Genomic DNA, 23,946 nt, shown 5'->3' on the forward strand with positions numbered 1-23,946 from the left:
AAGATACTGGAGTGGTTGGCTGTTTCCTTCTCCAGCTCATTTTACAGATGAGAAAACTGAGGCAAATAGGGTTAGCTGACTTGTGCAGGGTCACACAGCTAGTAAGTATCTGAGACCAGATTTGAACTCAAGATGAGTCTTCCTGACTCCAGGCCCAGCACACTATCCACTGTGCCACCTAGCTGCCCTTTCTTTCTCTTCCAAAAGTAAATGCCCCTTGAAGGCTTTGGGGACCACTGAACATAGATCAGGTGGCAATGTGTGTGGAGGAGCCATCATGGAATTCTTAAGTTTTACAAATCTCAGTTACAGCCATTATCACTCCATAACTCTATAACGTGCTGCTCAGAATGGAGAATGAGAACCCATGAAGGTGGCCAAGATGTATAGTTTGTGTGTGTGTGTGTGTGTAATACGTATGTGTGTGTATATTTATCTATCTATCTTATATGCACACACATACACACATATGTATATATATACATATATGTATGTGTGTGTATACACACATACAGATATATAATTTTTCTGTCTTTCCTATTTTCTCCATCCATAGGTTAACTTTAGTGATGATGAAGACTACATCCCTCCTGAAGGACTAGCTGAAAAGCCCAAGAGACGAGGGACTACATCTCGAGGCAGGGGTCGGGGTGGTAGGGCCTCAAGAGTAAAGACAGATACCGGAGATGCTCCAGGTAGCTCCAAGGATCAATTTGCCCCCAGCAACCGAACCCGCAGTAGCAGGAAGGAAGTGGTAGAGGAACACATCCGTCAGAGAGCCCTTCGACGTCAGACAAAGTTGGATGTGGAGCTCATGCGGACCATTCCTGAAGAACAAAAGGCTGATAAACTGGATGTGAGCTTTGAGATTCTCCAGGATTCTGATGAGGACGGTATGGCCTCAAGTGTGACAGAGGGAGCAATACACTACTGAGGACATCTAAATAGTCAGAACTTGAGATTTTTCTGTAAAGGGGAACTCCAGATCATAAGATGACTGAAGGAATGGTAGTTTGGGGCAATAGAGGAGAAAAATGAGGTCACTGTGCCTTGGCACAGTGGTAGGAGGGTGAGTAGAGACCAGAAGTGAGATATGACAGGACTCTATCTTCCACTAGGTGGTCTACCAGCATGGCACGACACAGCCGTGGGAGAGTGTGAAGTGGTAAGACGAGATGCTCACAAGGATGTTCCACCTTTCATGGCTCCTGAGAAGAGGGAAAGCAACAAATACCATGGCGTGCGTTCCAGGCTCGCCTCTGCCCCTGCAACCTTTGGTGAGTGGAAGAGCCCTGAGGGCTTTTAGGAGTGGGATGGGGGGGTGGAAAGAGTCTGAGTCTGGATGTCTTGCACCCCCTCATGACACTTCTCTCATTGAAGTTTCCAGATAAGTTTAAAAGCCTCATGGAGAATGAGAACCCATGAAGGCAGGCAAGATAGATAGTTTATATCTTCACATTCCCTTTCCAGACTCAGGATAGGGGCTTGATTGCTGAAGAAAAGGTGTTTAGATCAGTCAGAAAGTGGGAAATTCACCAATAGAAAGTGATTTGCCCCCATCCTAGGCCTCTCTACCCTTGACTCCGTCTATGACTCCCTAAGGATTGCCTTCCGCTGTGTCAGCCACTGCCCCCCAAGTGGGCTCTACGCTCAGGTGTGCCGTCTCCTGGCTTTGTGCCTGGGTCACCGTGATCCCTATGCCACTGCCTTTTTTGTCACCGAGTCAGTCTCTATTACCCCTCGACACCAGTTGCTCACCACCCTTCACCGGCAACTCCAGTAAGTAACACTCTCTTCACCCTTTCTGGGCTCTTTTTGAGATGGACTCTTGCTGAAACTAGGCCTTCTGGATTTGGAAGTCTGAATCTGACATTGGCCACTCTCTGAGGGAGCTGGTTAACCTCCTTTCTTCTACCTTTATTCCTGGCTGGTGTTACTCACAGCAAGGCACAGAAGCAACAAGCGCTAGATGTGACTGAGCAGCTACAGAGGCTGAATCTACAGGAGGAGCCCAAGGGCATCCCCTTCACCCGCCTCCAGCACCTCTTTTCATTCAGAACCCCAAGGCCTGGCTGCTTCCCTGAGCCTGAGAAGGAGAGTTTCCAGGAACTCCTGGCTCAGATTCCTAGCGGTATGATTGGGAGTGGTGTGGTTGGAATGGAATTCTTTTGTCCTACTGAGAAGCTAGAGTTTGAGCATTGACCACTACCATGAACTCTTTTTTTTGTGAGAGGTGGAAGTTACTGACCATAAGGATGCATCCTTCAGGGCCCCTAAGAAAATAGAGAGCTTTTTCTCCCTTCCCTGGCCCTTAGGAGGGATGTTACCTAATCTTATGTGTATGTCTCGATTTGAAGTTTCCTAGGAAAAGAGATTGTAAAGCCTAATGGAAGAGTGTGTAATTCATTCCCTTGGTTTGCCATTCTATGCCTGCCAAATATACATAGGTTATGCTTAGAAAATCCTCTCCTAAATTTTGTAGCCACACTAGAAGCTTGCGGTAGTTAATCTAGTTAATCTGAGTGTTCTGTATCCCATACTGTGAAGTTTAGTCAGTCAGACAATATCAGTAACAAAATGAACAGAAATCATATCATCTCAATAGATGCAGAAAAAGCTTTTGACAAAATGCAGCACTTATTCCTATTAAAAACACTAGACAGCATAGGAGTCAATGGAGTTCTCCTTAAAATGGTAAGTAGCATCTATCTAAAACTATCAGCAAGCATTATATGTAATGGGGAATAAGCTAGAAGCTTTCCCAGTAAGATCAAGGATGAAACAAGGATGTCCATTATCACCACCGTTATTCAGTTTTGAACTTGAAATGTTAACTTTAGCAATAAAAAAAATTGGAGGTATTAGAATAGGCAATGAGGAGGCAAAGCTGTCACTGCTTTGCAGATATGATGGTATTACTTAGAGAATCCTAGAGAATCAACTAAAAAACTACTTGAAATAATTAACAACTTTAGCAAAGTTACAGGATATAAAATAAACCCACGTAAACCATCAACATTTCCATATGTTACTAACAAAGACTAGCAGCAAAAGATAGAAAAATCCATTTAAAATAATTGTAGACAATATAAAACATTTGGGAGACTACCCAGAAACTGTATGAACATAATTACAAAACACTTTTCACACAAATAAAGTCAGATGTAAAAATATTTGTTGGTCATGGGTAGGCTGAGCTTATATAATAAAAATGACAATTCTCCCTAAATTAATTTACTTATTCAGTGCCATACCTGTCAGCCCTCCCTCACTCAGAGGCAACTGCAAGTCATGTCATCATCTTGATCTCATGGTCCTCTTTGAGAATGAAGGACAAAATTATTTTATAGTGCTAGAAAAAATAACAAAATTCATCTAGAAATTAATCAGCAAGGATTTATTAAATGCCTGCTGTGTGCCAGATACTGCTAGGTGCTGGAGATATAAACACAAAAGAAAATAGTCTAACAGGGGAGACAAGTACATAACTACAAAGATATGAAGAGACTATGAGGCAGAGAAAAGGAGAGTGCATTTAGGATTTTAGACATACATTGCAATGGCAGGGAAAGAAGATAGAGTTGTGTATGAACATCAGAGAGAAGGCCAGTCACTGACAGGAATGTCCAGTGAGGTCGAGTCACCATGCTGGTGCCATATTGTTGAGAGCTTTCAAAGTTAAACAACAGGAAGCCATTGGAGCTAGTTGATTAGGGAAGTGACAGTGAAAATAAGAAAGTGTTGGAACAATTTGGGAGAAAAGTGTTGAAGGCCAGAACTGAAGTTGTAGTTGTGTGATGAATAGAGAGAATGAGTCTGTAGCAAGAAGTGTTTTGGAGGTAGAATGGCAAGATTTTGCGATTGATTGGCCATGTGGAGTGAGGTTGTTGAAGATAACACTGAGGTAGCCAACCAAGGAGATTGTAAGGATAAGGTGCCTTCAAAAGAAACTGGGAAGTTTGAATGAGGGAAGGGTTTGAGAAGGAGGATAATTGATTCAGTGTCAGATATGTTGCATCTAAGATGTCTCTGATATATCCTGTTTGAAATGTATAATGGGTAATTAGTGATTCCGGCCAGAAGCTCAGAGCAGATGTGAGAACTAGGTAGTCTTTTATTAGCCAGAAGCTCAGAGCAGACATGAGAACTAGATAGTCTTTTATCAGCCATCATCAGCATAAAGATGATGGTTAAATATCTGGGAGCTGATGAAGTTACCAAGGGAGAATCTAAAGTCAGAGAGGCTAGGACAAAACCTTGGGGAACACCCACAATTAGGGTCCATGATACGGATGATGAACCAGCAAAGGAAACTGAGAAGGCAGTGGTCACATAGGGGGAGTGTTCGGCCTTGAGGCCGAAGGGCTACCCAAGTCTTACCTTACCTGTCGTAGGTCTTCGGAGGCCAAACCGGATAAACGTATTGAGAGAAGAGACTTTCCAGAGTCGAACAAGGGTTAGGCTTTATTCAGGGTCTTGGTTGCATGTGCAGGGTGAATTCTTCCTCAGGAGAGAGGAATCCTCCTCCTCCCAAGGAGGCAAAGATCGTACAGCAAGAGAATGGGAGTGGGAGAGGGGAGGGACCTTCTGCCCTCTAAGGGCCCCTCAGCGCAAAGAGCGCCTTCAGGCTTTCCTGACCCTACTTAAGCTCTCCCACTGCATAGTTTGCACCTGAATACCGTGCCTGCTCTCAGCCTTTAGCTAGTCAACAACAGGTGTGCTCAGACCATGGGTTAATCTCAAGGGTGGGATGCTCTCCCCAGCAAGTTTCCCATGGGGAAGAAGCAGAAATGCACGAGATAGCCCGATAGCCCGAGTCTCACGCCTCAATTCCCAGCTGTTCCCTGGGGGGCCTCATGAGAACTCTGAGGTTTTAGAAGTCCTCACCTTTACCTGCCTGAGACTGTCTACATGAAACTGAGCTTACAACCCCAACAGGGGAGGCAAACCAGGACAGATGAGTATTGTGAAAACCCAGAGAAGAAAGAGTATCCAGGAGAAGAGGGTGGTCACATGTCACATGTAGTAGACAAGTTGAGAAGGAGGAAGACTGAGAAAAGACCATAAGATCTGTCAAAAGATCGCTGGTAACTTTAAAGAGAGTAGTTTTCATGGAAGGATGAGATTAGAAGTCAGATTTCAAAGAGTCAGGAGGGAAGTGGAAACAGAGCATTGACCTTTTTCAAGTCGTTTGGCTAAGAAAGGGAGACTAGGTATAGGATGATAGTTTGAGGGGATGGCAGAGGCTATGGATGGACTTTTTTAATGATAAGGGAGGCATGGGTATATTTGAATGTATTAGGGAAGGAATGATGAGAGAGAATGACCAGACAAGTTATTGGAGAAGACTAGAAGTGGCTTGTGGAAGTGGCTCAGCAAGGAGAAGAGCTACTTCTTTTTCAGAGACTGCAGGAACAAAGGAAAGAACTGGGAAATGATGAGATGGAAGACAAGTGAAGGGAATGAGTGCTGACATGGAGTGAGAGATCCAGGGTAAAAGAGTTTGTCTGCCTGGGACCAGTGTTCAGTGGAAAGAGTGAAGAGTGTTGGGAGTGTGACCTGGGGGTTGTAGGAATGAGGAAAAGGATGAGGAGAGAACAGGACAGGACTGCAGATCGCTTTAGTATAGGGACAGGGAGAGAAGCAGTAGGAGTCATAATGGGGACTTGTTGCAGAGAGAGCTGGGTTGGGACTGGGCCTGCTTCTCTTCAGGTGGGTGGTTGGCCCTGGCTGGCAGAGGTCAGCCATGCCTGACTCCTTGCAGTATGTGAATGTGTACTCTATTCAAGGTATGAACCTGCCATGTGCCGTGAGGGGTGAACCCAAGAAGACAGTTTTGGTCAGTAAAGAGTTTACTGTCAGATTGGGGAGATGATACTTTGTCATGTAAAAGATGACTTATTAGCCACTTTCTTGTGTCTGTACCACTGAACCATGAGCTGTATAGAAATTCAGAGGAGGGAGAAGTTGCTGTGGTTTAGGACAGTTAGGCAAACCTTTACGTAGAAGATAAGACTTAATCTGAGTCATAGATAGAAAGCGGAGGGAATTCCCTTCTAGTCACTTACAACTGCATGTGTATGTTTCTGTCTTAGGGGTGACAGTGTGTGTGCTGGCCTTGGTCAGCTTCCAGTCTGGAACCACAGGAGATACATTACTGTTGACACGTTTAGAAAAGAATACTCCCCCTGTCACCATCCAGATACCCACTGCCCAGGCTAAGGTAGGGCTGACAACTGGAGCTTATGGCTAGAGTGACATTGTTTATTTGGGTAGAGGAGGGGGATGAAGGTGGAGAGAGGGGTAACGGGAGATGTTATTATTTTATCTTTAAAAGCTGCCTCTGAGTTCGGCCTTGGGAGAGTTTGATGCAATCCAGAAGGAACAGAAAGAGAACAGTAGCTGTACGGAGAAGTCCAAGTGGTGGGCGACTCGGCTGAAACTTGATCGAAGGATGGAGGTACTGGGTCGGGGGCAAGAGAAATACCCCATCCCCCTCCTCTCTGACCTGCAGGGTTCTGCCTAGAGTATTTCAGTCTCCTGGAATATGTGTCCTTTACAACCAAAGTGTATGTTCCCCAGCTTAAGCCTCTTGTTTAGTAGGCAGCCATAGTACAGGAGAACTATGTACATAGTATAGCATCAAGCTTGAATTTCAGCTCTAGCATGTGCCTGTGTGACCATCAGGCCTGTTCATGGAGCTGACAGTACTCACACTGTCTCCCTGATGGGGTAGTGCCATGACACTGTTTGAAACAGATTTCTCTTGGTATCTTGTTTTATATTAATTGTATTTTTCTTGGCATTCCCCTCCACCTTCCCTGAGAGCCATGCCCTAGGACAAAGTTGTTTTTTTTTTTAAAGAAGAATAAGAGGGGGAAAACATCTGGCAAAACTGATTAATATATTTAAAAACTATAAGGTTCTACGTAATGTTACATGCCCATGGGCCCCTCACTTATGTGCAAGAGTAAGGGCCAGGGAAAGTATCTCCCATTTCTCTTCTCTGGGGCCAGATTTATTCTTTATCATTTCACACCACGTTTTCTGTTGTTTTGTGATAGTTGTTGTTTCCATTATTGTAATCTCAGTGTATGCTGATGTTCCTGGCTCTGTTGATTTCACTGTTATCAGTTCATGTTGATCTTCCACATTTGTCGTTTTTTATAGCACAGTAATATTCCATTATATTCATGTACCACAATTTGTTTATGCATTTCCCAGTCAGTGGGCACCTACTTTTCCAGTTCTTTGCTTCCCTAAAAAGTGCTGCTATAAATATTTTGGTGTCTTTTTTGGTGTCTTTTTTTTTTTTGTCAAGGACTTCCTTTGAAGATCAATGAATTGTTAAATAATAGCTGGCTGTGCTTGCATTTTCCGAGCAACCCCATATTCAATATTCAGGTGACTTTTTTTCGTCTCAGCTCCTATTAAGCTTCTCCTGGCATTAAAAAATGAAAATTTTTTTCTCATCTGCTGCAGTTAGTAAGGAGGAAATGTGAGTCAAGTATCACAAAAATGTTGCCAAGGTTCTATCTCTACAGTATAATTTATTACTTCTCCCCCTCCCCCCACCCCCATTTAGGTCCTCATCACTTCCCTGGAGAAACATGTACTGGGCTGTTGGAAAGTGATGCTGGTACCGTCCACTAGGAGTCCAAGTTTGACCCAGGAGGCCTCCTCCCTAAAGGACTCACTAGGGAAATGTGGTTGGAAGTCTCCTGACTCAACCTTGCTGCAGGTGAGTTAAGGAGAAAGGGGTTGGGTAAAGTCAGGTAGGGGAGAGGAATCTGATCTATCCAGAGGTCAGTCCAATATTTCCTTAAGTGAAATTATGATAACTGACTTTTCCCTGCAGGTGGTTCTAGGTGCTGCCCATACCCTTTCCCCTCAGGACGTTCAGGCTTTAGCCCATGGCCTATGCCAGGCCCAGCCAAAGAGAGCCCAGGAGCTATTACAGGAGGTTGTTGAACGTCAGCAGGGCCAGACCAGGCAGAGTAATGGGCACTTGGTACTGGTGTTAGATAAGGTGAGGGTTTTGATCTGTGATCCTGTATTCTCATATGAGGGTTTTCCCTGCCAGCAGGGTCCAGATCAGAATAACAACTTCTGTTTTCTTCTCCTCAGGACCTGCAGAAGCTGCCCTGGGAGAACATTCCCAGTCTTCGGGCACAGCCTGTCACTCGGCTGCCCTCACTCCGATTTCTGCTCAGCTACTCACTTATCAGAGAGGTGGGAGCAGAGGCTGATTTGGGTGAAGACCTGAAAAAGGGAGGGGCCGTGTGGCTGGGGGAGAATGAGAAAGGACTTGAATCTTGAGGAGGAGAGGAGAACCAGGGTAAACGTAGAAAGGAGGTTTAAGTATTTTCCTGAAGGTTTACCTTATCCAGACATTTGATTCTGTACTGTTTGTAAACATTAGTGTATAGAATTGTAGATTTAGTAGAAGGCCTAAATTGTCAGGGTTAGCAGAAAAGCATCCCTTTAAGAACCTAAGGGAGCAGGGCTTCCGAAGACAGCTAAGACCATCCAAAGGTCAACAACACCCTCTTGTTTTTTTCTCTCTGATCAGTTATCTTGTTGCCTGACTTGGTTCTACTTCCTTGCCCAAGATTCATCTGCCTGTCTTGTTTTCAAGTCCCCTTCCTATGTCTTGGATTTTCTTTCCTGTCTGCTTCTGTGGGCTTCATTTGCTTGGCACACCATTCTGTCCCACTCATTTGGATCTGCCCTGCTCCTCCTCACTGCCCTAGTCCCTTCTCTACTGTGTGTCTCACTTAGATTCCCTTACATAAGGTGTCCTTTTTAGACCCCCTTAATGACTGTCTTTAGTGAAATCTGAGCTTCTCTGATACCTCTTACAGCTCCTTATTAGTCCCTGTCAGTCCCAGATTCTCTCAAGATTTTGACAATTTAGTGTCAATCCTGCCTTGTGTGAAGGACCTTATGGCTTCTCTCTGTACAACAAAGGCTGAAAAACACATGATTTGGGCAGGGGTAGAAAAAAATAATCTATGAAAAAGAACTTCACCCTGAATGTTAGGTGCTGATCATTCAGATTAATACGATAGGTATAGACCTTGTTAAAACCTGAAGATTGGATGTTGCAGGATTTGTTTGGTGGCTAGTCTTTGCCAAGGTTTTAGTTGTCTATGTGCTGTATGGGAGGATCAGTGCAGGAGAATATTGGAAAGCTCTGATGCTGCAGTGCCTCTTAGTGCCTTTAAAGAAGGGGGTCCTTATGGAAAACTGCATTGCATATGAAGTGTGGCTAAGATAAATATGCCGTTGAGTGCTGGACTTGGCTTCTGGAATGCCCTCTTTGTGTTCAGTTATGAACTGCTTGTGAACTATGAATTGAGAAGGGATTATGGTATACCGAAATGGAACCTTAAACCTAGACCTACCTACTTGCCTTGTCAGAAACAAATTTAGTACTAGCTCAAAAAATTCAAGTTCAACAGTAAAAAATTGAGTTGGGGTATATCACTGTACATAAGTAGAGCCTACAAGGTGATATTTGAACAGGCTCCTAAAAAGTGAATCCCCTGGCTAGCCACTGGGGCCTCTAGTGCTGACTCAGACTGGTTTGCAGGGCTTAATTCCTCCCTTTCTCAACCCTAACTCTCTCTTCCTTAGGTCTATGTAGGAAGCCATCCCTTCTGCCCGAGTCCAAGAACACAATTTACTTATCTAAATACCAGTTTATTTCTGCCCCAGATTTACCTACATAAATCACAACAGTCTCTTAGTGCAGCAATCTGGATCACCTCCTGTCAGCTGAGCATTTGCAGAATATATTTTAAAACAGCACAACTAAACAGTATTATACCACACGGAGAGTAGGGGATAGCTGCTGACCACCAAGGCCATAATCATTGTGGTGCTATTGAGAAGGAGCCAAGAAACAAGCTCCAGAATTGTTTAGACCAGTCACTGAAGTCTGGGACACCTGCAGCTAGTTCATAAATTAAATCAGGCATTTATTTGGTGGTTTCCATGCTTTAAAATCAATGTCTCCGGTCACTAGAATCATATGACCAGCACTGTTCCTCACAAACCAGAATTCTGGGAACTACCTACAGAGCAGGTGACTATGCCTTGAAAACTTGATGGCCACTCAACCCTCATTCAGAATTTGTGCCTTTCACTGAAAATCAGCAGTAGCCCCAGGCCTTTCTGCTGGCTTACAGCTTTTCACATTGCATATTCTTTATATACCCTCTAGGGTCGTGCTCAGGGCATAGCTTCATCTTATGGGGAGATTTAAACCCAAGTGTAGCTGGTCATACTTGCTTCAAGGCTTCCCTAGTAATCCAGTATCATTCATGGTTCTTGCTGTTGTGATAGGTCACTACAACCTTATTCATCAGGTTTGTGCCTTTACCATCCTTCAAGCTAGAAAGCCCTCAGTTCTTGCATGTCCATCAGTGCTTAGGTTTGTGACTTTCTCCATCTCAGAGTGACTGTCCTTGTCCTGGCAGATAACAATGGCACATGTGTTCCTCCATTCTGGCTCCTTCCAGGGCCTCCTATCCACCTGTCATGTCTGCTGGTGGCAGACTGCGTTCCAGTCTATGGCCTTTCCACAAACCTCATCTCATTCTTCTGAAAACTGATGTTTACCCTCCCTCAGACTGACAAAACAAAGGCACCCATCTGATTTTACGATAACATTTATGCTGCCGTGTCTCTTCCAAGACGTTTGAGTTTCTTTATTTTGTCACTGATTTAGTTTGCTGTAACATATAATTATGTTCACATTTCATTCTACTCTACATATAGCCCTTATCACCATTATTTCTTGGTTCCTTTAGGAGAGTTATAAGCAACCTAGACTGACTTTAAATCAAGTTTCATTGAGCCAAGATTAACTTATAAACATGCCAATTAATGTTGTAGGAAGTTCCTCCAGGTGAGGAGTCACAGGTTCCACCTCCATTCAGGGACAGGACTCCTGGAAACTGGAAGACACCTAAATTGGAGCCTTTCCTGAAGTCCAGATCATTATCTCCAATCCAGTGACTACCTTCTTTGTTTCACATCTAACCCTGATTTCTATCAACCCTGTCTATTCAACATTTCCCCTCCTGTTTTCCCCTTCTCACCTCCCCGCCCCCAAAAAAAGATACCCTTTGGGAAGGAAAAAGACTTTATGGTCCAGGCCTCCCTCCCTTTGCTGCTCTGGCTCTCCCCAAGTGGAGTGGGTCAGAGACTTAGCTTTGACTTCTGTTTACTAGCTCTTTCACTGTGGTGTGATCACTTAAACAAGTTCCAGCACTCAAAGTTGTGTGATGGGGCAGGTATGGGCCAGCAGGGAAGCATCCTTTGAGGAATTCAAGGATATAAGTCATGAGGTGCATGAAAGGTTGTGAAAAGGTCACACCCCTGGCCAGGTCTGGATTTACCTCTGACCAGAGGTACATCCATCTGCCTCCCTCGACTTCAACTCCCAAGCCTTTGAAATTAGATTCCCAGCTTTCTGTTTCCCTTAACCCTGGCACCTGCAACTACCTGCCTAACCTAGTTTTAGACCCTTTCGCTTATTCCTGGGATTTTTCTTTTCTAGGCCTTATTGGCAATCCATTCTCTGCCACTCTTTCTGAATTTCTTCTGCATGTTCCTACCCAGTCTATCTCGCTTATTCCTTTTATCTCAGCTAAGAGCTTCCTTGGCTGGCCCCAGTCAAGACCTCTGCTGCCCTCTGCTGTCATAAGTGACACCTAACACTTCTCTACAGCGCCTTGTTAAAGGATGTCATTTCAAGATCATTCTTATATTGGGACTTGATCCCATATCTAAAATAGAGATAATATCTCTAGCATCTGCCCAACAGGCTTGTGGCAAGGCAGTAGAATAAAGACTTAAGACATCAAGGTCCCAGCTCTGTCAGATTAGGGGATAATGAACATTTATCTTACTGATGCAGACCCAGGCTTCATCAGTGTGGAACCGGGGAGTGAATCCACAAAGTACCTTCTACATCCTGAACCCACAGAACAATTTGGGAAACACAGAGGAGCGGTTCCGAGCACGCTTCTGCAGGTGGGATGGGTAAAGAAAGAAGAATGTTCAAGGGTCCACTCCTAGACGCCTGACAGGGAGGGGCGGTCAGGAAAACGGGTTCCCTGGTGTCACCTCTTTAGTATCTCCTTTACTTTGGGCCTTTTTTCCTGTTGTTTTTTCTTCCATTGCACTTTGTTATAGTTTATTCCTCTCCACAGTGAGACTGGCTGGAAGGGACTGGTTGGTGAGGCCCCAAGCCAAGAACAGGTCCAGGCAGCCTTGACAGAGCATGATCTGTATATGTGAGTACTGGGGTGGGAAGAGACTACATCCCCAAAGGGACAAGAATGGGGTCATCTGGGTCCTGTTACCCTTTCTTAGGAGACCTCTTGAAAACTGAGGCTGCAGAACTCTTATTTACTGAGAAAAGTTCTGCAGGAAGGAGCTGTTGATGATGTAGGGGAGAGTGAAAAGAAAGGGTAGTTTAAGGAAGAGAAACTGAGTCACAGGCTGTAGCTCATTCCACTTCTGCATCAGTTATGCAGGGCACGGGGCTGGTGCCTCTTTCCTGGACGGGCAGGCAATCCAGCGGCTCAACTGTCGAGCAGTGGCCTTGTTGTTTGGGTGTAGCAGTGCTGCCCTGGCTGTACAGGGGAACCTGGAGGGGGCTGGCATCGTTCTCAAGTACATCATCGCAGGCTGGTGAGTCTTGACCAGGAGCATTGATTTTGGAGAAATAGAGAACTTTCCCCCAAGCCCCCTCTTCCCTTTCTCCCCCTTCCCCCCCCAGGTGGCTCACTCTAGGGCTTTCTGATTCTCTCTAGCTTTCCCTTTCTCACACACACACACACACACACACACACACACACACACACACACTCCAGCTTTGAATTCTGAGCCATAGCTCAGCCAATTCTTTCCTTTTCTTCATTATCCCGTATCCAGAGCTCTCTTATGGCCCACCTTTGCCCCAACTCTGTCCCCCAAATGAACTGGCAAATGGTTTTGGGTTTTTTTTCCCTCTTAGCTCTTATAGATCTATCCCAGGCCTTTTCTTAACCTCTTTTCCTCTGTTCTTCTAGCCCCCTGTTCTTGGGGAACCTGTGGGATGTGACAGACAGAGAAATAGACCGTTACACAGAAGCGCTGCTGCAGGGCTGGCTGGAGGCTGGCTCAGGAGCGCCCCTCCTCTCCTATGTCATCCAGGCACGCCAGGCTCCCAGACTCAAATACCTCATCGGTGCTGCCCCAGTAGCTTATGGCTTACCTGTCTCCCTGCAGTGATACCCAGAAGAAGTCTCCTTATAGTCCTTACCTCTGGTTTCTTTGTTCAAACACCCTACTTCTGAAAAACCCCCAACTCCGGTTGAATATTTAATTGATTTTTTCAGTATGTGTTTTTACTCACTGTAATAAAGTTATTACTTAAACTTTGTTGTGTCTGGTTTCTCCGGAGGGATTACTAAAAGCATTTCCCAGCCCTTGCCGTGCACCTTCTTTGTTGGTGCTTTGTACTGTTAAGTTTCCACCACCCTGGCTATCCTTGCTTTGTGCCTCCTCTTCTCGTTATTTCACTTAAAGGCCAACATTTAAGGCAGAAGGAGTGAGGAGTACTGAGTGTGGGGCAGTGGTGTGGCCATTAGAGACTAGTGGAACTGACTCTCCCAACAGATAACATTTCTGAGGAGGAGCGGAGGGGCAAGCGGGGTCCAGTGGCCTTTCAAAGACCTTGGCCCTGGCTCTGAGATCCGAGTACCAGAAGGCTGCCTTCCAGGGTGGCCTGGAGGATGTGATGCCCAGTGCGCTCAGTCACCAAGCGCTAAGGGCCTCCTGGTGTGCCAGGAACTGCGGCCGGGGAGCAGGCCGGTGGGAGGAAATCCTTTCCGAAAATCTGCCACTTAGTATCAGAGTACTGCCAGGAGGACTAAGAAACTGACACTTAGGATGCAGCCTGCGCGAGTCGGGCCAGCACTCGAACCCGGGACTCCCGTCCTGCCTCCCCACCTTTTCGGCCCCGAAAGCCTCAGTGAGATGCCCCCTTCCCCGGGGCAGTTGGGGGATCCCGAGCGTGGCGAAGGGAACACGATCCGGACACGACTCTGAGTAGCACTGTATTTCTACTCCGCACACTGCAGGGCAACATGCTGGATACATTATGGCCGGCGGGGCGGGGCGGGGCGGGGCGGGGCGGGGCGGGGGGAGGCTGGGGGGGGGCGGGGGGCGGCGCTCCGGGAGCAGTGGGCCCGCGGGAGGCTGACGGCCCAGGATCATAGAGAGCGCGGGCCGGGCGGGCGCCTCCGGGTGCCATAGAGACGCGGCCGGCGGGTGGCTAGAGCGCCTCCCACGCCCGGCGCGCCCCGCCCTCGCCCAGCCTCCCAACATGGCGCAGTCGGTGAACATCACGGAGCTGTCCCTGCCGCAGCTCGAGCTGCTCAAGAACCAGCTGGACCAGGTGAGGCCGGCCCGGGGCGCCCCGGACCCCGGACCCCGCCCGTCCGCGCCGGGCCCCCCCTCATTCTTGTCTCTCCCCGCGCCCCTTACAGGAGGTGGAGTTTCTCTCCTCATCCATCGCGCAGCTCAAGGTTGTCCAGACCAAATACGTGGAGGCCAAGGAGTGTCTGAACGTGCTCAACAAGAGCAACGAGGGTATGGGGGTGGGGGGGCGGGGGAAGGGGAGGGGGAGAGGGCCGGAGAGGGCGAGGGTGTGGGCTGGGCTTTTCTGTAGTAACCCATCGCCCAAGTTTGAGAAGCAGCTCTTCAGAAAGCCTTCTCTGCCCCCTCCAGCCTCACACCAAAGGCCTTCCATTTCTTTCACACTTTGACTTAAATGCCAAATGTCAGAAGCTCCCCCTTCCTTCTTCTTTTCTCCTCGCTCATTTTTGGTTATCAGATTGAGTAGTTCCAGCCTGGAAAACCTCCTGGTTGGGTTTCCTTTTAGCGTCGTCCCCTGGTGTTTATCTCTGTTACCTTCACAGGGAAAGAATTACTCGTGCCATTGACCAGTTCTGTATCCTTCCACTGGAGACTGCCGGTTTCCTTCCCACCTAGAAAACGGTTTTGGTTCCTTGGGCAGAGTCCTTTCCGTACTTGATTGAAAAAACTCCTCGCTCACATGGGGCCAGAGGATGTTTCTTAGCTACCTTGCCATGATCTAACCTCAGCTCTCTTCAGATACTTAAGTTCAGGTGATCAGTGGGAAGGGAAAGAGTTAATTGCAACTACCTGATTCAAGTTTATACTGGCCCTTTGAGTCCCCTGGAGTCCCCTAATCAGATTGAGTATAAGACAATGTCCTGGCTACCACAGGATTAGTAGAGCTGAGATCAAGCAATATCCTTGTCCCTTAGAAGCTTATTAGTAAACTACATACGAGTCACAGAGAAATAGAGATGAGGGAAGGAAGAAGACTTTGTGGGTATTGCTTCACAATTTGAGATTAACTATCCCTTTACCATGTGTCACTATACTTCAACAGGCTATTCTGGACATTGCCTACGTCAGGTTTATAGAGAAAATCCCTGTATTCTGTAGTCTAATAAACTTCCTTAAACATAAATAAGTACTGATGGAAGATAAACAGTTAACTAATAGACGCTGAATGACTTCACATATAAATACATGTAAATCAGGAGCCAAGTTGTTGGTGGGTTTGGAAGTGAGGCCTGAGTTTTATATTTGGTGGTGGTGTTCAGTCATGCCTGACTCTTCATGACTCCAGATTTTTTTGGCAAAGATACTAGAGTGGTTTGCTATTTCTTCTCCAGCTTATTTTATGCTGGATATGCACACTTTAAAGATGAAGAAATGGAGGCAGATAGGATTATGTGACTTGCCTGGGGTCACACAGCTATGTCTGAGGCTGAATCTGAATTGGTACTCTGTCCACTGTGCTACTTTTCCACTGCCTATATATTTAATAGGCTTGTGGAAAGTTATCCTTTATCAATATGAGTACCAATGGGAGTTAACATTTCAGGAAGAGAAATGGATTTGTTTTTGAATGTGAGCAGGTGGAAATGAAATTTTCAGTTATAGGGCACCTTCTTATGGTTTCTTTAGGGCTCTCTGTTCACAGAGAATGCCTTGACCGTTCTCCTCCTCTGTCCATTTCACACTATACTAAGTTCACAACTCTCTAGCTTCAGAACTTCTGGCTTTTGAGAGGGAAAGTGAAGGTGTCCCAGGCTGGGCCAGCCCTTTCCTTAATCCTCACCCCTCAGATGTATGTACCTGGGAAGCTACATGATGTGGAGCATGTTCTCATTGATGTAGGAACTGGCTACTATGTGGAGAAGGTAAGTTGGTGCAAGAGGAGGGGTTGGGAGATGGCATCATTGACAGGACAGTTGGGATATCTCTCCCCAAGAGTCCATGAGGGTCATTAACTTCTCCTCCTTTGGCAGTCAGCAGATGATGCTAAAGACTTCTTCAAGAGGAAGATTGACTTCCTCACTAAGCAGATGGAAAAAATTCAGCCCGCTCTGCAGGAGAAGCATGCCATGAAGCAGGGTGAGCCCCTGGGTTCTAGGTCGAGTGAACCTCCTTTTTGTTTGATTCTAGGCCTATCACTGTCTTCCCATCTTTCTCTGTTGCCTTTGTCTTTCTCTGGGTGTTATATGTGCTTGACTTGGCAATTACCACATATCGAGTACCCCCTGTGAGCAGAGATGTGCCAGCTCTGGAGGGTAGTCCCAGTTTAGTGGAGGGTAAAAAAACACGTATACCTCTGAAGATCTGTGACTTCATCAGTGTAGGGGCTCCCTCCGTGGCACAAGTTACAACTCATCCACATTCTATGAGCATGTGCAGTTCTTGTCTTTGTCTTTCCATTTCTCCATAGCTGATCTACCCAGTGGGCTGGTAGCATTCCCTTGACTCTTTTAACATTTCCAGGGTGCCAGTGTAGCAGTCTGTCTGCCCATCTGTTACACAACTTCTTACTCTAACTTCTTTGGTAATACGCCACACCCTACTTTTGCCTACCATGCAGCTTTTCACTGCACTTTGGGTCAGCTGAGTGTTGATTCTTTTGAGATTGTAGAATTCCATGCTTCACACTCATAGCATCATCTGGAAACTACCGTGGATAAAAAGAAGGGCTTTTGTGGCAGGGATCAGTTTGTAATTACACGAAGTGGTATTCAGCTGCCCCGCTGTAATTCAACCCGATCTTAAACTACCTATTCATTTCAGGACCCAGCTCATCTGGGCTACCTGTAATGCCTTTGTGAGATAAATATGTACTGAGAGACTAACTCAATGGGCTCTCTGTGCAACTGCATGTCATAATTTGGACAATATTCATTCTTCATCCACTTGTTTTTTCCTGAGTGGATTGCAAGGCTTATCTCTTTTGGGTGCTTTTTTGTTTGTTTGTTTCCATTAAAGATCATTTTTTGCATTCTGGGGTTTAGTGGCTTTAATACAATATCTTCCGTAAATGGGGCCCCCTGGAGGACCTCAAGGTAATTGCATTTTGACACTGGCTAGTAAGTGTCTGAAGCTGAATTTGAACTCAGGTCATCCTGACTCCAGACATAGCCCTCCATCCACTATGCTACCCTGGATTACATTACATCCAGTCACATACCATGATTTTTCAGGCATTTCCCATCCAATTGCACTTATCTTGTTTCCAGTTATTTTTGTTTCAAATGTGTTTGTAATGAAGGAAAATTAGCACATCAAGATCTTACATTCTCTGTATCTTTCTGTCTGTGTGACCGAAGAGTTGCGTCTAATATAAAAAAAAATCATCTTTGAATGCTTTTTCCTTTCTCATGTTTTCATCAGGGCTACCTTCAATTTATGTGAAAATAATTCTCATAAATATAGGAGTGAGAAAAGAGTCCATAGTGGCTTTTTGATCACCTTTTTGGTAAAGTTACTTATGATCTTTTCTTTTAGAGTTTCCTGTTCTGAGATATCTTTAAAATTGATTGGTTGATGTCTTTAATATTGTGACTTCTTCAGCAAAGATTTGTTCTGTGTATATTTGGCCAGGTCCAACCACTCATTCTGATTTCATCTGAAGTGCCATTTCTTCTTGATTGCATCCAAATATGTTATTCTTAGTATTGTTAATTATGAAAATAGGTCATGACAGCAGCATGGGCAGAGCTGATGCATTTCATGCCTATTTTCCTTCTTTGTAGTCTCATCCACAAACACTCTGATCTCACTCAACTAAGTATTTAAATTTTGTTATCTTTTGGTTTTTTACATCACCTTCATTTCTGAAAGTACCCCATCTCCACTGAACTATACCTTGTAAGAAGGAATTTCACAAAAGGGAAAAGGGGATTGAGTTCAGCAAAGAAAGCAGTATGTCAACTGCCTCCAACAGTGTTTGCAGGATTCCACACCCATAGTCTCTTACCTCTGCAAAGAAGAGGCTGGGATGTGCATATTCTCAACTTTTCTCCAAGCCTAAGGTTTTTGGTCATTATAACCATACAGTAATTATAATCATTCTTCAAATAAACTGCCCACAAGCTTGTTTCCTTTCTACTGTTTTTTTGCTTTTGTTTTTTGTGAGGGGGCAAGGGACGAATACTTCCTACTCTTCCATTGCCCAATGTATGTGGCTTTTGAAGATAAACTTATACCCTAAGTTGGTATTACCGGGAGTTCCCATGTCTCATGGTGTTTGTTTGCTGAGGTGGTTTCAAGGCTCATCTTGGCCTTTTCATTGCGGGGGCCATATTATATCAGTTAAGCTTCTCTAAGAAATGGTGAGTTGAAACATTCCCTTTAAAAATCATTTTCCATGGCACGTAATAGACTCTTAATAAATGCCTGTGGGTTGATTGATTCTTGACTCTTCACTCTTATCCCTTCATTGTTAATCATCTGCCAAGTCTTGTTGATACTACATCTTAATATCTCTCACATCTATCACTCTCGGAAGCTACAAATCATATATTTCAGGCCTTCATTAACTTTTATGAAAACTATTACAGAAGCCTGCTAATTGGTCCTCCTGCCTCAAGTCTTTTTCTTTTTTAATTCAATTTTATGTTATTTTCAGCTCTGAATTCTTTCCCACCCTCTCTCACCGCCCTACCCATTGAGAAGACACGAAAAATAAAATACCCATTACAAACGTGTAGTCATGCAAAACAAATTCTAGAATTAGCCATACCAGGAAGGAAGAAAGGAAGCTTCAGTCTGCATTGAGTATCAGCTCTCTGTCTGGAGGTGGATAGCATGTTTTCTCATGAGTCTTTTGGAAATATAGTTGGTCATTATGTTGATCAGAATTAATAAGTCTTTCAAAGTTGATTTCTCTTTACAATATGGTTGTTAGTGTCAATATCGTTCTACTGATTCTGCTCACTCTGCTGTGCCTTTTAGTTCACATAAGTTTTCCCAGGTTTTGCTGAAACTATATCCTTCATCATTTAATAGCACAATTGTGTTCCATCATATTCACGGCTTGCTCAGCCATTCCCCAATTGATGGGCATCCCATTAGTTTCTCATTCCTTGCCACCACAAAAAGAGCTCCTATCAATATTTTTGTATGTATGGATGCTTTTCTTCCTTCTTGGAAGTCTTTGGAGTATAGACCTGGTAATAGTATCACTGGGTCAAGGGTTATGCAATTTAATATCTTTTTGTCCCTACCACAAGTCTTTCCCTTCTCTAGTTCAACTCTATGTAGCTGTCAAACTGACATTTCTAAAGTGGAGATTTGATCACATCACTGCACTGTTCAGGCAGCTTCAGTGGCTACTCTGACTCTTCTGATTGGCATTTAAACTGGCTCCAATCTATCTTTCCAGGCATGTTACTCATTGCTGTCCCTAATACACAGATTCTAAGCAAATTGAGCTACTTGTTTTTCCTTGTAAAAGGCATTCCATCTTCCATCTCCATGATTTTGCAAAGGCTGTCCTCCCTGACAAGAATACTATAGGCCTTTCCTGTTTTCCCTGTTGTTACTGCCATCCCCAAATCATTTGTATTTATTTTGTACATATCCCATAGTTACCCATCTATAAACATGTTATATTCCCCCAGCTTCTTGGATGCATGAACTGTCTTTTTATTTGCATTCCTAGTGCCTAGTAATAATTAGCCCACAGGGACACAGTGCTTGCTGATTGACGGATTGATTGATAGCCATATCAGGTGAGGTAAAAGCATGGGTGATATACTAAGTATTAATTTTATCTCAAACTATAGTTTTCATTTTTTGTGACATTCAGTGCTCACTTATGAGTCCTTTATTCTTGTAGGTCAACAAGCGTTTATTAAGTGCTTGCTATATGCCAGGTACTAAGCTGAGTCCTAGGATACACAGAAAGGCAAAAAACATATTCTGCCTTTAAGGAGCTTATTTTCTAATGGGGGACATAGCATGCAAAGAATCATACATTCAAGTTATTTACAGTGGAAGATAATCTCAGAGGGCATATACAAGAATGAACATATTTATCAAAGCTCTTATTGCTTTCACCCTAATTAATCTGGAACACTGAGAGAGGTCACTTGTGTTTATGCCAGAATTAGAAGACATGTGATTCCTTTGTCCAAAAATAGGGCCTAATTTAGTAAACCTAGGATCTTTTTCCAATGCAAAGATCTTTAGCGATTTTTATTTTAAAAAAATTTTTATTCTGAACTTAACAATACAAAAAAAAGCATTTTCATAACACAAAACAGAACACAAAAGAGAATTCTATATGAATTGACCAGTCTCCATTTCATGCTGTTTGCTTTTTTAAAAGAATGTAGTAAATTCTACACATTACTTTCAAAATTGTCCTGCTTGTCTGCTTCCCTCAGAACTTCCTCTTTTATGCATTTAAAAAAATATCATGGTGGCCCTCTTCCTTTGGACATCTAACCCTGACTGATAGAAAAGTAAGGTAAAAAAGCTTTTAAGAATAACCAGAGTCAAACAGAAAGAATCCACAGAATGGCCATGTTCAAGAGTGTGTGTGTGTACGCATGCATGTCTACACCTTGTGCCTCTGCAGACATGGTTGGTCATGGCATTGATCCAAGTTTTTGTCTTTCAAAGTTGTTTCTCTTTACAATGTTACTATCTGCATGAAAGTTGTTATTGTTGGACTCACTTCATATGTTCATACATGTCCTGTCTTCCTTGCCTTCTCTTTTACTCTCTTAAAACCCTTCACAAGAGCCATTCCACCTGCAGGAGCTCTTTTTTCATATTGAACTCTAAGTACTATTTGGATATAATCAGGTTCTCAAGAGACATTCTTTAAAGTCCTCTCTTCCATTAAAAGTTCATTTTTTTTCCTCTGTAGATGATATTCATCTTTTCAGGGTAAGTTATAGTTGTTTGTGAGTCTGCCTCTTTTGCCTTTTGGAATATCATATTCCACAATCTCTCATTTTTTAGTAAAAGCTGTCAGGTTTTATATTGTCTTGCCTGTAGCTCTTGAAGCTTGAACTGTTTCAAGGTGCTTTTAGTATTCCTTCTTTAACGTGGGAATTCTGAATTTGGGATACCAAATTCTTGATACTTTTCCTTTTGAGACTGCTTTCAGGTGAGAATAGTAGATTCTTTCTGTCTTTGTTCTTTTGTTCTAAAAGATGCAGGCAATTTTCATTTATGATTTTGTAAGTACTGTGTCCAAGTCTTTTTTTTTTTTTAAATCAGTTTTCAGGGAGTCCAACAATTCTTATATTACCTCTCCTTATTTGAGCCAGTTGTTTTTTGGTTTTTAACTATCTTAGGTTTTTGGGGGGGATTATTTAAATTTACTTTTTTCTAACTGTCACATGGAATAACTGATTTGTTCTAGTTTTCAAGGGTCTCACTTTACTTGGGTAAGGTTTACTTCTTTTTCAGTTTCTCATTTTGTGCTTTATAGAAGATCCAGTCCCTGCCCCTGCTGCACTTTTGGATGATGTGGTTGGCCCTGCTTCATCTTGCCCTGGTTTACCTGATTTCCTACACTTACCTCCACCTCAAAGAGTTAGGCCCTTGTGGATCTTTGAGGTTCAGAGTTCTGACTCAAGGCCCTCTCTGGCATCTCAGGATAGCCGGGACAGAGGCTTAGGAACCTCAGGGTGCCTGGGCTCTCCTAACCCAAAGGCTGCTGCACCCCAGTAGTCACTGTGTCATGCTGTAAAGCTACCACCACTCTTACCCAGCTCTCTGGATGACTGCTGCATAAGCAACAAATTTGCTTTCATCTTAAACTTCTGGCTTTCCCACTTCTTCCATCTTCTTTTACTACCCTGAGGCCTGGCTTCTTCCTGATGACTGTTTCACTGGCTACCTTTTTCAGTACTGGGTAGACTTTCACTCCTATCCCTGGTTGAAGGTGGGGTAGGGTGGGGTATTAGAAGGTTCCTTTCTCCCCATTTATTCTTCAGGTTCTCCCTCTACCTCCATTTCTTAACAACCTCTCCTCTGTTCTGGAGTTCACTCAGTCATATTTGCCAGTCAACCAAGATTCCAGTAGCTGTTATCTACTGACCTCTGGGACATGTTCCTCCTTTCCTCCACAAGTTCATTCCCCGGCTCATAATCTTTTTTCCTCAACTCCTGCCTTCGTACTGGGGAACATCATCATATATACTGATACTCCCCTAAACACACAAACGTCTCATTTCCTCAGTTTACTCATATCCAGTGACTTTGTCCTCCACTCTCTCTCAGCTACATGGAGAGAATTGATCTTTTCATCACCCACAAGTGTTCTACTTCCATGTTTTAGAAACTCTGAAATTTCCTTTTTGATCATAATCATAGTCATTCCTCTTCCTCAATCTTGACATTTCAAAATCTGTTTTCTCCTCACTGTGACTTCCAGTTCCTGCACCCTTGCCTTAGTTCTTTTCTAGGCCATTGCCCAATCACCACTGGGTGGTGAACCAGTTAACTTCTCACAGTTCTGGTCTCTCGAATCCCTTGCTCCCTTATCTTGTTGCCTTTCTACCTGCCCTTGTGCCAGGAATTCTCTCCCTCTGGCTTCACTAGCTTCCTTCAGACACTAGCCTAAAAGTCCCTCCTCCTCCAAGAAACTTTTCCTGACCATTCACAAAGTGCTGGTGCCTTTCCTCTGTTGAGTATCTAACTTACCCTGTACCTATCTTAGTTGTGCCTCCATGTGTGCCTGTTGTCTCCTTCGTTAGACTGCCCTTGGGGGTGGCGTTTTTTTAATTTTTGCTTTGCATCCCCAGTGGCTGGCACAGCGCCTAGCACATAGTAGGCTATAATAAAGACTGACTACCTCTCCCTGGGACTTTACGATCACGCTCTCTGGGGGATATGCTCCGGTCTTTCTGTCCCAAGATAAAGGCTTCCAGGTGAGGCTTGGCTAACTTTGACCAGGCCTTTCCTTGCTAAAGTCTCCCGTCGTTATCTGGGCGAACCTAAGGGTGATGCTGCCCGGAAGTCTCACTCGTATCGTCTTCAGGAAAGTAGGGAGGGTAGTTGGGCTTCTCACACTGACTCCCAAACCATTTTCCAGCGCACTGTCACTCCTGTTTTCCTGTGCTCACCTTTATAATCCCCGAGGATCCCGTTTTAAAACTCTCAGCCCAACACCCCCGCCCCCCAGCCAAGGCCGCACCGCTGCCTTCCGCCTTCGGCCCAGACTCTCGCACAGCCTCGCCGGGGGTCGTGGCTTGGTGCATGCCGGGGCTGGAGGCCGACGACCGAGAGCGGGGTTGGTCGGGAGACCCTGCCCGGCGCACGGGGGCGCTCTCCGGCTCTCGCTGGACCCTGACCCCTGTGCCTCTCTCCCCCTGCAGCTATCATGGAGATGATGAGCCAGAAGATTCAGCAGCTCACCGCGATGGGGGCGTCCCATGCAGCCGCAGCCAAAGCCTGAGGGGGGTGGAGGGTGGGGGGTGGAGGGTGGGGGGTGGGGGGGGAACCGAGAGCACGTGTACAGAGCCAATAAAAGTGCCCGCTGGGCCCAGCCGGATCCTCGTGTGGCTTTTCTCTACC

The 23,946-nt window shown here is 44.8% G+C and overlaps 2 protein-coding genes across 2 annotated transcripts in view; both read left to right on the forward strand.

Moving 5' to 3' along the window:
* The window catches only part of ESPL1 (extra spindle pole bodies like 1, separase), a 37,838-nt gene extending 24,402 nt beyond the window's left edge, over positions 1-13,436 (forward strand). Inside the window, exons 19-31 of the mRNA XM_072654808.1 lie at positions 557-893; positions 1,119-1,277; positions 1,566-1,779; positions 1,944-2,131; positions 6,096-6,223; positions 6,338-6,460; positions 7,586-7,741; positions 7,859-8,029; positions 8,128-8,232; positions 11,930-12,045; positions 12,225-12,308; positions 12,544-12,708; positions 13,089-13,436. Of these exons, the coding sequence (XP_072510909.1) occupies positions 557-893; positions 1,119-1,277; positions 1,566-1,779; positions 1,944-2,131; positions 6,096-6,223; positions 6,338-6,460; positions 7,586-7,741; positions 7,859-8,029; positions 8,128-8,232; positions 11,930-12,045; positions 12,225-12,308; positions 12,544-12,708; positions 13,089-13,290 (2,148 nt within the window). The 3' untranslated portion in view covers positions 13,291-13,436. The remainder of the gene's footprint in view (positions 1-556; positions 894-1,118; positions 1,278-1,565; positions 1,780-1,943; positions 2,132-6,095; positions 6,224-6,337; positions 6,461-7,585; positions 7,742-7,858; positions 8,030-8,127; positions 8,233-11,929; positions 12,046-12,224; positions 12,309-12,543; positions 12,709-13,088) is intronic.
* Positions 13,437-14,319: 883 nt separating this feature from the next.
* On the forward strand, positions 14,320-23,923 carry PFDN5 (prefoldin subunit 5). The gene is made up of 6 exons (XM_072654814.1): positions 14,320-14,458; positions 14,550-14,652; positions 14,982-15,013; positions 16,227-16,301; positions 16,410-16,515; positions 23,748-23,923. The coding sequence occupies exons 1-6, from the start codon at positions 14,387-14,389 to the stop codon at positions 23,825-23,827; spliced, it is 468 nt and encodes a 155-aa protein (XP_072510915.1). The 5' UTR covers positions 14,320-14,386; the 3' UTR covers positions 23,828-23,923.
* The last annotated feature ends 23 nt before the right edge of the window (positions 23,924-23,946 follow it).

This window comes from Notamacropus eugenii, chromosome 3 (genome assembly GCF_028372415.1).
Source record: "Notamacropus eugenii isolate mMacEug1 chromosome 3, mMacEug1.pri_v2, whole genome shotgun sequence".
In the NCBI taxonomy this organism is placed as follows: domain Eukaryota; kingdom Metazoa; phylum Chordata; class Mammalia; order Diprotodontia; family Macropodidae; genus Notamacropus; species Notamacropus eugenii.

What these genes read in the sequence shown, in the direction of transcription:
- PFDN5 (XM_072654814.1), top strand. Translation starts at nt 14,387, where the DNA reads ATGGCGCAGTCGGTGAACATCACGGAGCTGTCCCTGCCGCAGCTCGAG. An exon ending in GCTCAACAAGAGCAACGAGG is followed by an intron (nt 14,653 to 14,981) that starts GTATGGGGGTGG and finishes TTACCTTCACAG; the next exon opens with GGAAAGAATTACTCGTGCCA. An exon ending in CTGGCTACTATGTGGAGAAG is followed by an intron (nt 16,302 to 16,409) that starts GTAAGTTGGTGC and finishes CTCCTTTGGCAG; the next exon opens with TCAGCAGATGATGCTAAAGA.